This window comes from Podarcis gaigeae, assembly GCF_964106915.1.
Source record: "Podarcis gaigeae genome assembly, chromosome: 17".
Taxonomy (NCBI): Eukaryota; Metazoa; Chordata; class Lepidosauria; order Squamata; family Lacertidae; genus Podarcis; species Podarcis gaigeae.
Genome location: NC_139694.1, coordinates 25,337,755 through 25,353,869, shown reverse-complemented (window position 1 = coordinate 25,353,869; position 16,115 = coordinate 25,337,755). Strand labels below are relative to the sequence as shown.

Here is a 16,115-nt window from a genome sequence, read left to right as displayed (position 1 = left end):
TCATCCTTCAAACACAAATCACAGAGTTGCATTTGGTCTTCATTTCCCCCTTTGTAGTTAGGCAGTGATGGATTAGAATTAGGCTGCAGCATAGATTGGGAAAATCTCCCAGCATCCTCTTCCTGCAGAGGCATCATCTAGCAGCATTGCTGTAGCTGCAGCTATTTCAACTGACATTTCTTTTTAAATTGCAATATGGAGGGCTCCTGAGATGACAGCTGCTTCTGTGTGAACTTTTATATCTTTTTCCTGCCTGATAACTAATTAATAAGAGCCTCATGAGTATTGAGGAATAAAACAGAGGAAATGGGATATTATCTAGGTGGTTTTTGCTGCCTTGTCTGGCTCTTGACGGAAACAAAACGTGCCTGAGAGAGGCTTATCTTTCTGTAGCAATTGCAGTTATTCATCTAAAGTTATCTACTCATTTAATTCTGTGAGTATATCATGTCTTATCTATGCTAAGTGGTTACTACAATCGATGGCAAAAGTCAGGGTGTAATTACAATAATTTTATGGGGAAATTGCTTTATGAGGTTGTCTTAATAAAAATTTATTGCATTCTGTAAAAAAAGCAAGTTCAGCATATCTGTGAACTCTTTCGTGGAAGAGATTAACATTCAGAATTATTTCAGAAGCGATTGGTTTTCCTTTCCATTCATAGCTTATTTCTAGCAGTTATCATTGTGTTTCTGCTGATGCCAATCTTATAGGTTGCAGAATACTGCAAGGTGTGTATAGCTGGATGAATGGCTGAAATTGTCACACCATTAAAAAAATAAATCGGAGCTATCTATCATGTATGAGATTTATTTTGATTCTCAGGGAACTAATAGCTTCCGTTATCTGGTGACTTTGGTGTTTAGTTTTAGTATAGCTGTTTATTTGTAATGCCATCGGGGGGGGGGGGGGGGGAGAGAATAAGCCTGAAATGACTTTGCAGCAAATTTAGAAGGTGATTCACTACAATAAGATTCAGTTATAGTAAACTTAATATGAATTACTGTGAACTTGCAGGAAGCCATAGAAAAAGGATCATTTGGCCTTAATAAGGTGTTTGGATCTGGGCCAGCATTTGAATGACGCAGTCTTGGTACCAAAAACATGAGGCCAGATTGTGTTGACTTCTATGTAGGGTAACAGGATTTCCCCACCCCCACTCTCAATTTTAAAATGAGCTCAGCTGTAGGTACTTTCTTCCCAGCTCCAGCTGTTCATTAGTATAAAGTTGCATTAGTGGTGGTGGTTGTTGTTGTTGTTGTTGTTTTACATCAATTACAATATTTACTTTTAAGACACAGGAGTACCGTACTTGGTCTCAAGGCATGTGCAGGTCCCAACAGGATGGCTACAGTATTTTGAAAGAATAGTTTAAAAGGTTTGGTTTTTCTCCTCCTGGCAAAATAGAAAGGAGGCAATTTGGGAACAATCTCAAGCAAAAGTTTTGCAACAAAAAACAGAGCACAATTTATCATGGAGATACCTCCTGCTCAGTTCTCAGAGCATTTGTGTTGGCTGAAACTCTACCCAATGAAATGCTTTTATGCCACAAAAATTCTCTATGGGTGTGCTTATTTTAATCCTTTCCTTTTGCTTTTTGTATTTTTTATATATTTTATTGACTTGTTAACAAAAAAGTGATTTTTTTTCTTAACTGGTGTACTGTATATTTAATTGGTGTACTGAAGATATATTGTTGTGATTGTATGATTATTACTACCACCTACTGCCTGCTTCAGGGTGATAAGGGCTAGGCAGGGTTTCTGCAAAGAACCAAATCATCACTAAAGGAAGTGCCAAAGTAGTACTACTTTTATGTAGGCATGCTTGAGAAATCCAGTCTTTGTGAATTTCAGTATGGACTGACCTCATTCATGCCACCCAGACTCCTGTGCAGTTCTGAACTTACTTATCCACCTTGCTTTTTGCACTTTCAGAAGTGCAACTCTTGGATCAAAACAAAGTGCAGATACATCCTCTCAAGCAGCTATCATTAGTGTGGATGGGAAACAATGAGACAGAGTTCAGTTGAAAGCACTGCTATGGACAAACATGCACAGAAATGCACCTGGAAAAAATGGATCTATGCAATCCATATGCATATTAACACTCTGCCTTGGGCATATACAGCTTTGGGCATATATCAGGAGAAAAGCGGATTTTACAAACTTACTCTAGGGTACCCTACTGCCAGGGATTGAACTGGGAGCCTTGGGTTTTCTTGTTGCATTGTGTGGTAAGCCACTGAACTGTATTTTGCAATAACAGCCTAAGCAGTTCAGTGTCCTCGGGCCATGGACCAACCAAACCATTGGGTTCCACTGCATCACCAGCCCTCTCTAATCAGTTAACCATCTAGTTAACCTGGCACCTAATGTATTGATGTTTAGGCAGCTACTTTTTGTTTAAGAAGGCTTTCCCTGGAGTGTGACCCAGTCATTTCAAAGAATACCAATTGTATAATTTTATTATTGTTTTTAGAATAGGCATCTTTTGTATTTTATCTTACTGCATTGATTGCTTTGGCTGTGAAACAGTTGATAAATCTGATAAATAAATACATTACAGAGTTGTCATTATTCCCTCTCAACTCCCCCCCCCCTTTCCAACGCTGCGGCAGTCTTAGTGTAGCAAAGCTGGGGTACTTTGTAGGGCTGATGTAAACCATGCTTTCTCAACCACAGTACCCCCTTTGCAATATAAATATACTAATGATTTACAAAGTAGCACTAGCAATACTATTGTTGTTGTTGTTTAGTCGTTTAGTCGTATCCAACTCTTTGTGACCCCATGGACCAGATCACACCAGGCACTCCTGTCTTCCACTGCCCCCCGCAGTTTGGTCAAACTCATGTTCGTAGCTTCGAGAATACTGTCCAACCATCTTGTCCTCTGCCATCCCTTTCTCCTTGTGTCCTCGATCTTTCCCAACATCAGGGTCTTTTCCAGGGAGTCTTCTCTTCTCATGAGGTGGCCAAAGTCTTGGAGCCTCAGTTTCAGGATCTGTCCTTCCAGTGAGCACTCAGGGCTGATTTCCTTTAGAATGGATAGGTTTGATCTTCTTGCAGTCCATGGGACTCTCAAGAGTCTCCTCCAACACCATAATTCAAAAGCATCAATTCTTCGGTGATCAGCCTTCTTTATGGTCCAGCTCTCACTTCCATACATCACTACTGGGAAAACCATAGCTTTAACTATACGGACCTTTGTCGGCAAGGTGATGTCTCTGCTTTTTAAGATGCTGCCTAGGTTTGTTATCACTTTTTTCCCCAAGAAACAGGCGTCTTTTAATTTAGAAAGTAGATAATGAAGACGATCCCGTATGTTTTCTGTTGGTTTGAGTTTTCAGTTTGCCAAAAGAGGTTATGAACAAGTTTCAGCAGCAGTGTGGAAAGTCCATTTACTTTGGTATTTAAAAAACCTGAGTATATCCAGCAATTGAGCTGTACCATGGCATTTGTCTGCTAGTTTGAATGCAATGTTAGTGGTCACTTAGGCATAGTGCAAAATTCTAACTATTCTCCCAATCCTTCCATTAGGGCCACCAAGATGGATCTGAAGTGTTCTCTGGAAGAGTGCACCATGGCACTGAACTTATTTCTGAACAACAAATTCTCGGAAGCTCTGGAATTGCTTCGTCCCTGGTGAGGTTATTTTGTTTGCTAGAAGCAGTACAGGGCGATGCTATAAGGCATGCCATCTGTTTGCTGGAGATTAAGGCCTCTGAACAGAGTAGCTTTCATTATTTCTAGCTCTGTTCCCCTCCCCAAAGCAAGTCTTCTGCAAGTATTTCTTTAAACTCTCTAAAGTGACCTATTTTTGGTCAGTGGCTTTTAGTTCAAAATTTGAGGTGTAATAAGAGCCGTTGTGCATGTTAACTTGAAGAGGAAAAATGTGCAGACCCATTTGTAATTTTATCAGAACAGAACTAGGTTGCAGAATAAGCATAATTATAGAAGAGATTTGAGGAAAATCATCTTATGTGCAGAATACATTGAAAGATGTATAGCATTTAAAAGTTACTTTTATGAAACATGTAATTTTGTGTTCGAAGAATACTAATTTTTTTAGTGGAACTACCATTTTGATTGAAATGCCCATTTTATTTTATTTTTCAAAACAGGTCTAAAGGTAGCATGTACCATGCCCTAGGGTATAGTACTATTTTAGTTATGCAGGCTGCTATGACCTTTGAGCAACAGGATATCCAAATGGGAATCGCTACAATGAAAGAAGCTCTACAAACTTGCCAAAAGTAAGCATGAATAAATTTTGTTGTTGTTGAATGCTTGGTATCGGAGGGTTGTGCAAAATCACGTGTACGTTTTTTCTTAGCAAGTAACAGGAAAAAAACTAGTAATGAAAAGAGATGTAGAGAAAAGTTACTTTTTTGTAATTTTGATATGCACTTACTCAATAGAGAATATGATCCTGGTCCTTGTCATTTAGGATTACTAGAGCAGTACCCAATCAGAAGATATCCAAAGTTAGTCCGGCTTGCAGTAAGCCCATTGAAATCCATGGGCGTGACTAAATTCAGTTCATTTTGGTGAATCTGGGAATAACTTAACTGGATAACTGTTGGATACGCATTATATAGTTTGGAATTGTGGTAGTAGCCATAGTGTCAGCCTAACATTTAAAATGGTTGTGTAGTTAGTCTTGCAAAGAAGAGCTTAATCCTAACCATGCTTACTCAAATGTAAGTCCTGTTGAATTCAGTGGGGCTTACTCCCAGGTAAGTGTGGTTCGAATTGGAGCCTGAGTCATTTGTGATGTCAGAGGATGTTTCCAGTCTCAATGGCAGCCAGAGTCCACTATGTATGTATGTATGTATGTGTATATATATATGTATATTCACACAGCCTCTGATGACTTTCATAGCTTTGTACAAGTTACCATTTCACTCAAGTCTCTTTCAGAGCCTTGTACCAGTTTTCCACTTGAAGTAATGAGCAAATCATTAAAATTCCAAAGTCCAGCACCTTTTGCTAAATTAAAAAACAGAAGTCATGTATTCACACTAAGAGGTTTGGTTTGGGGCTAGATTAATTGACTTATTTTGGAGCCTGTGCTGGAAATAGACAGATTTCCTGACTGCTTCTGCAGTGGTTGCCTACAGAATATTATTATTAATATTATTTATTAAATTTCTATACCACCCTTCCTCCAAGGATCACAGGGTTGGTTTACAATATGAAAACACAAAAATACATTGGTAATTAGCCAAAGGCTTGGGAGAAGACGAATGTTTTTGCCTGGTGCCTAAAGATATGCAGATACCAGCTGAGCCTCCCACAAATGGGGGCACCACAGAAAAGGCCCATTCTCGTGTTGCCACTCTCCAGACCTCTCATGGAGGAGGCACATGAAGAAGGGCCTCAAATGAGGATCGCATGGTCCAGGTTGGTTCAGACTGCTGTAAGAAGTAAGGGGGGGGGGGGAGAATCACATAGATTTACTCAATTTGACTGGAAGAATAGGTTCTTTAGGCATGACCAGAATAATATCTAGAGATGTGACATACTGTATTCTTTGTTAGATGGAATTGCTGATAAAAAACTGATAAATATAATCTTTTGGCATTGTAGCAGAGAAATAGGATAGAATCTGAATAAGGTCTGCAGTTAGGGTCACCTTCATGTACTCGGTCCCTGGAAATGGTGTGATTTGTGCTAGATACACAACCATGGTGTGACTTTTTAATTGAAACTACTTTTTAAAAAAGTGACCCAAGCCTTTAAAACAACTGTATTATATAAGAAAAATTAAGAGGCTTTTATACACAAGCATATTAAATTACCATTTATCTTAGAAAAGTTCACATTAATCTGGGATGTGAGTATCATTTGGAATGCCTTCTTTGTATAGAGGAGAGAGGCCAGTCTGCACTGATTTTTGGTAGTTATGTGATCAGATAAAACAGAGAGGCAATTTTCAGATATTCTCCTTGATTCTCTGTATATGTTTTCTTGAAGAACGACCTTGTAGGTATGGCTAGACACAAAGATGACAAATAACATTTCACATTTGCATGGAAGCTACATGAATGGCCCTTCATGCACTTCTAGGGAATCAGCTACATTCCCAGGGCAAGAGCCAGGGACAGGAGGTGCTCAGTTCTTCCCATGTTTACTATGACAGGTGGGCTGGATGACTGAGTGGTTAGAACCCTGCTTTCTGGACACTAAATTATTGGATGTTGTTTGTGCAATGCAGCGGTACCTTGGTTTGAGAACAGCCCTGATTATGAACGATTCGGTTTACGCACTCCGCAAAACCAGAAGTAGTGTCCCGGTTTGCGAACTTTACCTCGGACTAAGAATGGAAGCCAAATGGTAGAGGGCACCGGCGGTGGAAGGCCTCATTAGGGAAAGCGCACCTTGGTTTAAGAACAGTTTCAGTTTAAGAACAAACTTCCAAAATGGATTAAGTTTGTGAACCAAGGTGCCACTGTAATATTGTGGCCTATTGTATTAAGGTTCTGTAGATTGCATTCCTTTTCACTCCCAGCTATGGCACAAATGTCTGATGAATGACTCAGTTTCTTTTGCTAAAATTAAATGTTTGCCTCTTTCTCTTTCATGTAGATTCAGGAAAAGGAACACAGTAGTAGAATCATTGTCCAGTTTAGTTTCGAAGCAGTCCGTAGATCAGCTGAATGAAGGTAAGAAGAATATGGGGTGGGGGTGTTTTCTCTGTAAGCTTATATAATCAGTGCTCATTTTTGTGAATTTATAAGCAACCTATTTCACAGTATTAGGGGCAAAGAATTGTAGAAAGACTGTACATTGGGACTCAAAGAAGCACAGTGTTTTGGTTTCTTTTTTGCTGTCTTCTCTCAGTATGGAAAAAACTTGATTTTTTTATTTCCTCCAAAAGTACTGCCTCTGGTAGCAGATCAAATTATGTCAATTATGGGAGATATCAATTATCTTGACCAAGAGTGACCAACCTGGTGCCCATGGGCACCATGGTACTTGTGAAGGCTTCTGGTGGTGCCCATTGGGCAGATGCCCCAGATGCTGAGCTTTAGTTTTTGTTTTTTTAAAAAGACTCTAGTTATGGGGCAAAATTTGCAGGAAAGTATTTGATAACATTTGTTATTACTGTTCCTTTAGTACTATTCATTGCTACTATTTTAGCTTTGTATTAATTTGTTTCGTTTTATCTTTAATAGAGGAAATGCATGCAGAAATCTGTTATGCTGAATGTTTGCTACAGAAAGCAGCACTGACATTTGTACAGGTAATGTACAAACTACCCTTCCCTGGAATATTAGCCAGACACTGTCTTTGCTATCTTTTTTGTATCTACTGAAAACCTTCCTCTTTCAGCAAGCCTTATAAGCGGGAATTTTTGCCAGTCTGCATCTGTATTATAATGTTTCTAATACATTTAATTTTTTTATTTGTTTTTATCTTTTGGTTGTTTTCTGCCCTGTGCTCCTTTGGAAGAATATTCCTTTGGAATATAAAATTCCTATATTCCTTTGGAATATAAATTTAATTGATAAAGAATGAATAACATTAGAGTCCCACATCAGCAGACTATGTGAAAATGGGGTTTTCAGTAATGCTATGGAACAAGTTCATTTCACAGAAATCATGATTATTGTGTCTTAAGAAAGAAAGATGCACTTCCTGCCCCTCTCTTTCAAGACAGTCCACTATGTGCATTTGGTAAAAATCCAGAGCTTGAAATACTGTATTAATGAAAACTGTTGAAACTTGTGCCCATGGTACATATTATCTCCGAAGCAAACAATAACGCTGAAATTTTGTGCTTTTACAAGTGTTTTAATGATCACACAGGAAAACCTTTCCCCACATCAATCAAAGTACATTACAGTACCAGTGTTCACAAACTAAGCTTTTCCCACTTTAAATGCCACCTTGTCGCCTCCAGTTAGTTCAGAAGAAGAAACTCCTACAGTTTGCCATGCAGCTCGACTCTGATGTATTGTCATGGATCTCCTTCTAGCAGGCAGCACTGACTTTTCCTTTACTGCCTCTCGGCCCTTTGGTGACCCTGGCAAGATTGAGGAAAAGCCTTGTCAGTTTTGCTGACAGATTGTCAGATTGTGTTTTGTTTTCAAATGAAAGTATTACTCTGAACATAAGCACTTGAAGAAAAAGACTAAAGAACTCCCATCTTCCTTCCATAGAGCAGCCTGAGAAATGGTGTCAGGGAAAGGGATCGGAAGATTAAGTTTTCCCAGCAGCAGTGAAACTGATAAGGCTCCACACACACACACACACACACGCACACGCACACGCACACACAAACACGCGCGCGCGCACACACACACACACACACACTCTTCCAGAAAGGAGAATTTAAAAAACCCGCACACTTTTCCAATTCTGTGAAAAATGGAACACAGGGGACTAAAAATACACTTCACATAGAGTACTTACAGGCAACAAAAATAAAAGAATTTATTTGCAATCGCAAATCCATTTTCCTGGCTATCAGTCTGTGTTAAAAAATTATACAAGTATATTTAAAACCGTGTTTCTGTTTTAGACACACACCACCAAGAGCAGGTCAAAACACTCTGGTTTAATGTTTAAAATGATACAGGTTTACCACATGCAACATTTTAAACCTTAAGATGGGTTTTCAGAAGCATAAGTGGCCTCTGCTTCTAACTGTCTACTAATGTTAATTAGTATCTGCTAATGCATCCATGAGGTTCTTCCATTGGTCAGCAAAGGAAGAGTCCCAGAAACAATGATGCTATGTGCAATAACGTTCAAGAAGATCTATTTCCAAGAATGCATTTTGCAATTATCGGCACACTTTGCCTGTTCAGTCATTCTGTTAAAAAGCGATTTAGCAGAGTACCGCAGGTCTTTGCTTTTCTCTTATCTTTAATTCATATGCATTTCTGCATTAAATGTTGCCGTCTCTTGTTCCAGACATTATTTAATAAACCTTAACAAAGCAGGTCTCTAAAAAATGTTTTAGAAGACTTAGCTGTTTACTGTTATCTTTGCAAAATAAGGATCATTTAACATTTCCATAGATCACAGCTCTTGGCATTCTTCTTCCTATTGATAATGATGCATGCAAAGGCTGTTACATACCTCAGAGCTTTTGGTTTTAGACCTTCAATAAGTCTTTTTTTTGTCAAATCCCTGCCATATTCTTCTACATGATCTTGTACACAAGTACACTACTGCATGAAAAAGACTAGCATGGATTGGGCTGTATGTGTGGGGAACTGACAGCCAAGTTCACAATTGTTGTTGAGAAAACTGCCGCTGCTGTTGTGGAAATGGCTCTCACTCTCATCTTCCTCTATACAGCTTCATTAATGCTAGCTCCGCCCCCCCATATGCAATAGTGCAGAAATTTTTAATAATGAGAATCAGCACTACAGCTTCAAAGATCAGCTTGCAGGTGGAGCTTTTGAGGAAGCTAGCCGTGGCATAAATAACGAGTTCAGACCCATGTCAGCACTAAAAGAGGTCAGTGTAGCTATATGGCAAGGTCATCTGTTGCCTTTTTATGCACTGAGACGCACAGTCTAGCTAAAAAAGGCTGCTCAGCTGGGAACTAGTGTTTCACTGTTTGCTACAACCTGGCAACAACTGAAATTTCAGGCGAACAATTTGTTGTTGTTGTTTAGTAATTTAGTCGTGTCCGACTCTTGGTGACCCCATGGACCAGAGCACACCAGGCACTTCTGTCTTCCACTGCCTCCCGCAGTTTGGTCAGACTCGTGTTTGTAGCTTCAAAGACACTATCCAACCATCCAGGCGAACAATAATATTGATTTAATAGAACTTGGGGACTTGTCCAGAGTATTAAAGGATTTTGCTCCTTTGAAATGGCTGTTTAGTTCTTATATTGCAAGGGAAACTTATTTAATGCATATTAACCACTAAATAAATAGTCCATTGCTATTTATGAATCATTATGCTGCTGTTTCCAGTCTCCAAATCATGATACAATACCTGTTGGAGATGCAGTAGGTTCCAATATTCACACTGGAAGGATGCAGAAGAATGCCGAACAAGGATGATGCATGCACTTGGTGGAAGCACCCAATATTTATTACGGTGGATGATGAAGTCTTCGGATTGGGCTATTCCTGATTCAATTTTTGTGTGCTGCAAATGTACCACTGTATGATTCTGTTATTATCCCAGTAATGCATCAAATTATTGTTGGATACTTGTGGCACCATCTAGTGGTGTTTCTTCAGTATGGCTTGATACATATAAATGCTTCTTTCCTGTGAAGTTTTGTTTTGGAAATGTTTGTATAAAGCATTTATATATAAATAGTGTTCCGTTGATTAAGAGTTGCATGCACAGCCTAATAAATACATTCAGCTTCATGTATACATATTTTGCATGTTTCCAGTGTTTACATTACACAGGTAAAACTGTTCAAGTGATATAGGTATGATATATGCAATGGGTTGCATTAAATGCAATGTTAAGTAGTATTTTGCACCCCCTAATGTGCTCTCTGAATCTCTTATGGGGGCTTCTTCAACCCTCCACAGCAGATCTGGGGACAGCATTGGGGGAGGAAGGAGAAGGGGCAAAGTCCTGTTGCGCCAGCATTAATCCTTGCACTAACACAAAAACCTAGTTGAATATCACCTAATGATTTGTTTAATTTCATTCCCGCCCCCCAGGATGAAAATATGATCAACTTCATCAAGGGTGGCCTCAAAATCAGGACAAGTTACCAAATATACAAGTCAGTTTCTGTAACATTTTTTTACTTGTTCTTTTCTGTTTATATATTTCAGCAATTTAATTCCCTGCTAACTGTTTAGACACACGTGGCGCTGTGGTCTAAACCACAGAGCCTAGGGCTTGCCGATCAGAAGGTCAAAGTGCAAGTAGATAAATAGGTACCGCACCAGCAGGAAGGTAAACGGCGTTTCCGTGCGCTGCTCTGGTTCACCAGAAGCGGCTTAGTCATGCTGGCCACATGACCCAGAAGCTGTCTGTGGACAAACGCCCGCTCCCTCGGCCAGTAAAGCGAGATGAGCGCCACAATCCCAGAGTCATCTGTGAGTGGACTTAATGGTCAGGGGTCCCTTTACTTTTTTAACTGTTAAGATAGTAGAAAAATTGGCACCAGGTTTTTAAAATCATTTGGCAATGAACTTCAGCCTTGCCTCACCCCGCCCCAAAAGAGACATGATTCCCAGGAGGGGTATTAGCAAGATGGCAGAGGAAGGATGTGAAACAGCAATGGGAGAAATAAAAGTTTGAAAGACAGCATATTTACCTGCACTTATAATTCTTAGTTGCAATCTTATACATGCTCACTTAGGAGTAAGTCCCATGGCTTTCTGTGATGTTAGAGACAGTATACAAAAGCTTAATATAGAAGGTGGGGATTTGTTAACAGTGAGACACTGTTACAGATACTATATCTGTAAAATATCCCTGATATCATATATTGTGGAAGTAGAGGAGCAGGCAAGTTACTCTTAAATCCCTGCCCTTTGTTGTTAGTCTGTAAAGCACCATGCACTCTGACGCTGCTTTTAAAATAATATTAGGCACGCGAGGAGAAATACTTTCGGAGAGCCTTGTTTTAGGCAATATTGAATAATAAGCTAAGCCTCGAAATAATTACAGTCAGTTGGAGACAAGTGCAATTCTGTTAATTTCCAGTTACATGTCGTAGTAATTAAGGTACCTTTCATTCCATTTAACATGAAAACTTTTCTTCTTCTTTTTTTATTCAAAAAGAGAATGTCATCAGGTTCTTCAGATGACCCAGGGCAGCAAAAACAAGAATGAAACCTACTACCAGTTTGAAGGGGGCGTGCAGCTAGGAATAGGAGCATTCAATTTGGTATGGATTTTGTCAGTTTTTGGTGTACAAATTGTGACGTAAAACATGGCCTGTAATGCTGTAATTTTAAAGCATAATAAAATTTAAAAGCTGATTGTAATTTTGCAGACTTCCATTATAGCAATAGAAAACTTTTGCGGTTTTTATATACACATCTGCTGCAATTTATAATTTTATTCTATCAAAGTTAATTTGAACACAGAAATATTAGAGTGTTTTGTTATTATTTTATGCTGTTTAGGTTTTTAAGATATTGCAGTTTCTTTTAAACATTTTAGTGATTTTGTGTTGCTGATTTTGTTGCAGATGCTGTCCCTTTTACCAGGAAGAATCCTCCGACTTCTAGAATTTATTGGGTTTTCAGGCAACAGGGTATTAAAAGTTCTTTTCACCATTGATGTTAAAACGTACCTATAGCGTATATCATGGATTGGGGAAATATAGGTGCAGGCTGCTGAATGTGGGAGGCATTTTGGTAAACTTTTAAGTAATTGATTTCATAACTATTCAAGTGCCATGATTAATTACAGGCACAAGCAGGGGCAGCTGCCCCCCATCAAGTAAATAAATAAAAATTATTAACTAAAAGAAATTGTAGAAAGATTTTGAGACCTTATTCTGAGCACTTGGGGTTGAAAGAAAGTAATTTAAACAAATGTTGTTGAGACCTTTCATTCCGAATCTGCTAGACAGAGCCAGACAGAAGATGATGGCAGGTGGCCTCACCCTAACATAAACCCTGGGTACGCCCATGGTAAAGGGCATTATTTTGTAGCAGCCCCTACATTGTGAATTTGCTTCCCTACAGTGGTGCATCTGGCACCTTCATTGCCCAGCTTTTATTATATGCTGAAGATGCATCTCTCCACCCTGGCCTTTGAATTTTGAGATGTGTATTCCAGGACCTGGGACGCGGGTGGCACTGTGGGTTAAACCACAGAGCCTAGGACTTGCCGATCAGAAGGTCGGTGGTTCGAACCTGGCAATGGGGTGAGCTCTCGTTGTTCGGTCTCAGCTCCTACCAGCCTAGCAGTTTGAAAGCACATCAAAGTGCAAGTAGATAAATAGGTACCACTCCGGCGGGAAGGTGAACGGTGTTTCCGTGTGCTGCTCTGGTTTGCCAGAAGCGGCTTAGACATGCTGGCCACATGACCCGGAAGCTGTACACCAGCTCCCTTGGCTAATAATGCGAGATGAGCGCTGCAACCCCAGAGTTGGCCACGACTGGACCTAATGGTCAGGGGTCCCCTTACCTGTTTATTCCAGGACCCACTCAGGTTGTGATCGAATTTTGTTTTAAACTGCTTTTAAAGGTAAAGGTACCCCTGCCCATACGGGCCAGTCGTGTCCGACTCTAGGGTTGCGTGCTCATCTCGCTCTAGAGGCCTTGAGTCAGCGCCGTCCGAAGACACTTCCGGGTCACATGGCCAGCGTGACGAAGCTGCAGCTGGCAAGCCAGCACCAGCGCAGCACACGGAAACGCCGTTTACCTTCCCGCTATAAAGCGGTACCTATTTATCTACTTGCACTTAAGAGTGCTTTCGAACTGCTAGGTGGGCAGGAGCTGGGACTGAACGACGGGAGCTCACCCCGCCGCAGGGATTTGAACCGCTGACCATACAATTGGCAAGTCCTAGGCACTGAGGTTTTACCCACAGCGCCACCGGCGGCCCTAAAAAACTGCTTTTAGTGCTGCATATTATATTGCTATAACTGCCCTGGGACCTACCATATTGGCCCGAAAATAAGCCACACTCTCCCCCCCCCCCCCCAATTCCGACTGTGAAAAGTTCAAGTGCGGCTTAAAAATGCGACCTTACAAAAATTGGCATTTACGATATCGCTGCTGAAACAGACATACGATAAAACGGAACAAAAAAATGTTTTGTTGCTGACTTGCGAGCTTGAGACTGTTGTGCAATTAATTCTGATGTTATTCATCCCTTTCCCTGTATTTTACAGTGCATTATTGATTCTTTATTTGCACTTACAGTGCTACGAACAGGTGTTTAACCCATTTGCAGGTCCTCTCTAGTCCCCGTAGGATTTTCTTCTACATTTGCCATTTATGGGTGTGAATGCCTCCGGAGTTTTAAGGGAGCGGCTTATATTCGGGTATTGTCTTTTTCTCTCCCCCCCCCCCCCCACTGCATTTTAAAAGTGTGGCTTATTTGCAAGTGTGGCTTATATTCGGTTTAGGTACTGTTGAAGGGTGGTTAAAAAACCCCCAATCTCTTCCTCTTGCAACCCTTCCTTTTTTCTGCATCTTGAAATAATTAGTATTAGTTCTGCATCTTATCTTGTGCGATCTTTGGTTGCTTTTAGGAGGTGGGTCTCCAGCAGTTACGGGAAGGAGCTTCTGGTGCCAGTCTGAGAGCCATACTGTGTACTTTCACCTTGCTGCTATACCACACTTACGTTTCATTAATCCTAGGTAAGAACTGAAAAATAAATTCCTGGGTGGGATACATGGGAAAACCAAAGCTTTTAATCCAACCCCTAATATATTTCAATGGGGCATTTACTTGTTTTCTTGCACTGTATTTTCATCATTTTAACCCAGGGGTTGGGGTCACCAAACTTGGGCTGCCCACTTGGCCATTTGGGGCAAGCCATGACCACCTGCCCTATGAATGACTTCAGGTGTTGCGTAGGTAAGAACAGGGACTTTGCAGGCGCTGCTGACTGGGCTGCCTGAAGAGGTTTGCACGGAAGCAGCGGGGGAAACCCTTCTTCTGTGCCTTGCTGAAAGTCAGGGCTTCAGAGCAGCAAATCAGCTGATGTCATTTGTGATATTGGGTGATTGACAGGTGAGCAGCGCCAGGAGGCAAATCCTGATAAGGATCTGGCCTACAGAGCAAACGCGATTCTCTACCTCTGTTGTAGCCCAGCAAGTTCACCGTTTGAAGTGGGTTTGAGATGTTGGATTAGTTAGCCACAACAACAACAACAACAACAACAGCAACAACAAATATTTATTAATTTCTATGCCATCCATCTGACTGGGTTGCCCCAGCCACTCTGAGCAGTCCCCCCCCCCCTTCCCAAATAGAAAAAACACAATACAACATCACACTAAAAGCTTCCCAGAACAGGGCTGCCTTCAGATTTCTTTTGCGAATCACATAGCTGTTTATCTGTTTGACATCTGCTGGGAGGGTGTTCCACGGGGCGGGTGCCACTACTGAAAAGGCCCTCTGCCTGGTTCCCTGTAACCTCGCCTCTTGCAATGGCGGAACCACCACAAGTGCTAGTGAACTGCTTTGCAGTATTTTATTTATTTCTTTATTTAAAGCTTTTTTTTAAAAAAAAAATCCTGCTCTTTGGAGAACCTTACAAATGCCAGTGAAATGACGATCCATATCTTCAGGTTGATAATCTAAAAGATAGAAAAGGAAAAGAGATTGGTAGGGAGGATGAAAAAAGCAAACTCATAACACTTATTAAAGAAATTTTATAATGACCAGTGGAGTGATAGGATTTCTAGAAGGGAATAGTAGTAGTAGTAGTAGCAGTAATAGTAATTATTATTATTATTATTATTATTATTATTACAGTGGTGCCTCGCAAGACGAAATTAATCCTTTCCGCGAGTCTCTTCATCTTGCGGTTTTTTCGTCTTGTGAAGCATGGCTATTAGCGGCTTAGCGGCTTTAAGAAAAAGGAAACAAACTTGCAAGAACTCGCAATACGTTTCGTCTTGCGAAGCAAGCCCATAGGGAAATTCGTCTTGCGGAACGACTCAAAAAACAGAAAACTCTTTCGTCTTGCACGTTTTTCGTCTTGCGAGGCATTCGTCTTGCGAGATACCACTGTATTTTATATCCTGCCCTCCTCAGGGCAGCTAACATCAAATATATAATATAAGAGGAGCTGGTTTTTCAGTCCACAGCCCTGTCATTTCTATAAGCCTGATAGAATAGCTGCTCCAGGTGAAAGCTGAGAGATGGAACTGCTCCACATTGCTCTAGGGAGGACTTGAGAGCACACATTCCCAGGGCTTCTAATTATTTAACTGCCTTTTGGTCAGAACCTGGTTGCACCAGCCCCTCAAGGATAAATAAGATAAGCATGGTAAAGAATGCAGAATTTCAGTGCAGAAATAATTGTATGTATTCTGCTCCATTTCTGTCCTGTTCATTTACTGTGCAACTTATTGATAGCAGTTTAATATTTTTATTGTTCTGTTTGTTTGTTTATTAATTCCTTCATTTCATTTTTATACCGTTTTATATTTTTAAGAAAAATCTCAGAGCGGTTTACAGAATATTAAAACA

The 16,115-nt window shown here is 40.3% G+C and overlaps 1 protein-coding gene across 3 annotated transcripts in view; it reads left to right on the top strand.

Annotated features, from left to right (window-relative positions):
• Positions 1-16,115, top strand: part of TTC39B (tetratricopeptide repeat domain 39B) — a 51,595-nt gene that overhangs the window by 24,912 nt on the left and 10,568 nt on the right. For 2 of the 3 annotated variants that reach the window (XM_083719127.1, XM_083719128.1), the window contains 8 exons: positions 3,540-3,644; positions 4,124-4,255; positions 6,591-6,667; positions 7,181-7,248; positions 10,658-10,722; positions 11,733-11,838; positions 12,145-12,210; positions 14,164-14,272. In XM_083719127.1, coding sequence (XP_083575253.1) covers positions 3,540-3,644; positions 4,124-4,255; positions 6,591-6,667; positions 7,181-7,248; positions 10,658-10,722; positions 11,733-11,838; positions 12,145-12,210; positions 14,164-14,272 — 728 coding nt within the window. Of the gene's footprint in view, positions 1-149; positions 437-3,539; positions 3,645-4,123; positions 4,256-6,590; positions 6,668-7,180; positions 7,249-10,657; positions 10,723-11,732; positions 11,839-12,144; positions 12,211-14,163; positions 14,273-16,115 lie in introns of those variants that run through there. The other variant, XM_083719129.1, reaches the window with a different exon arrangement.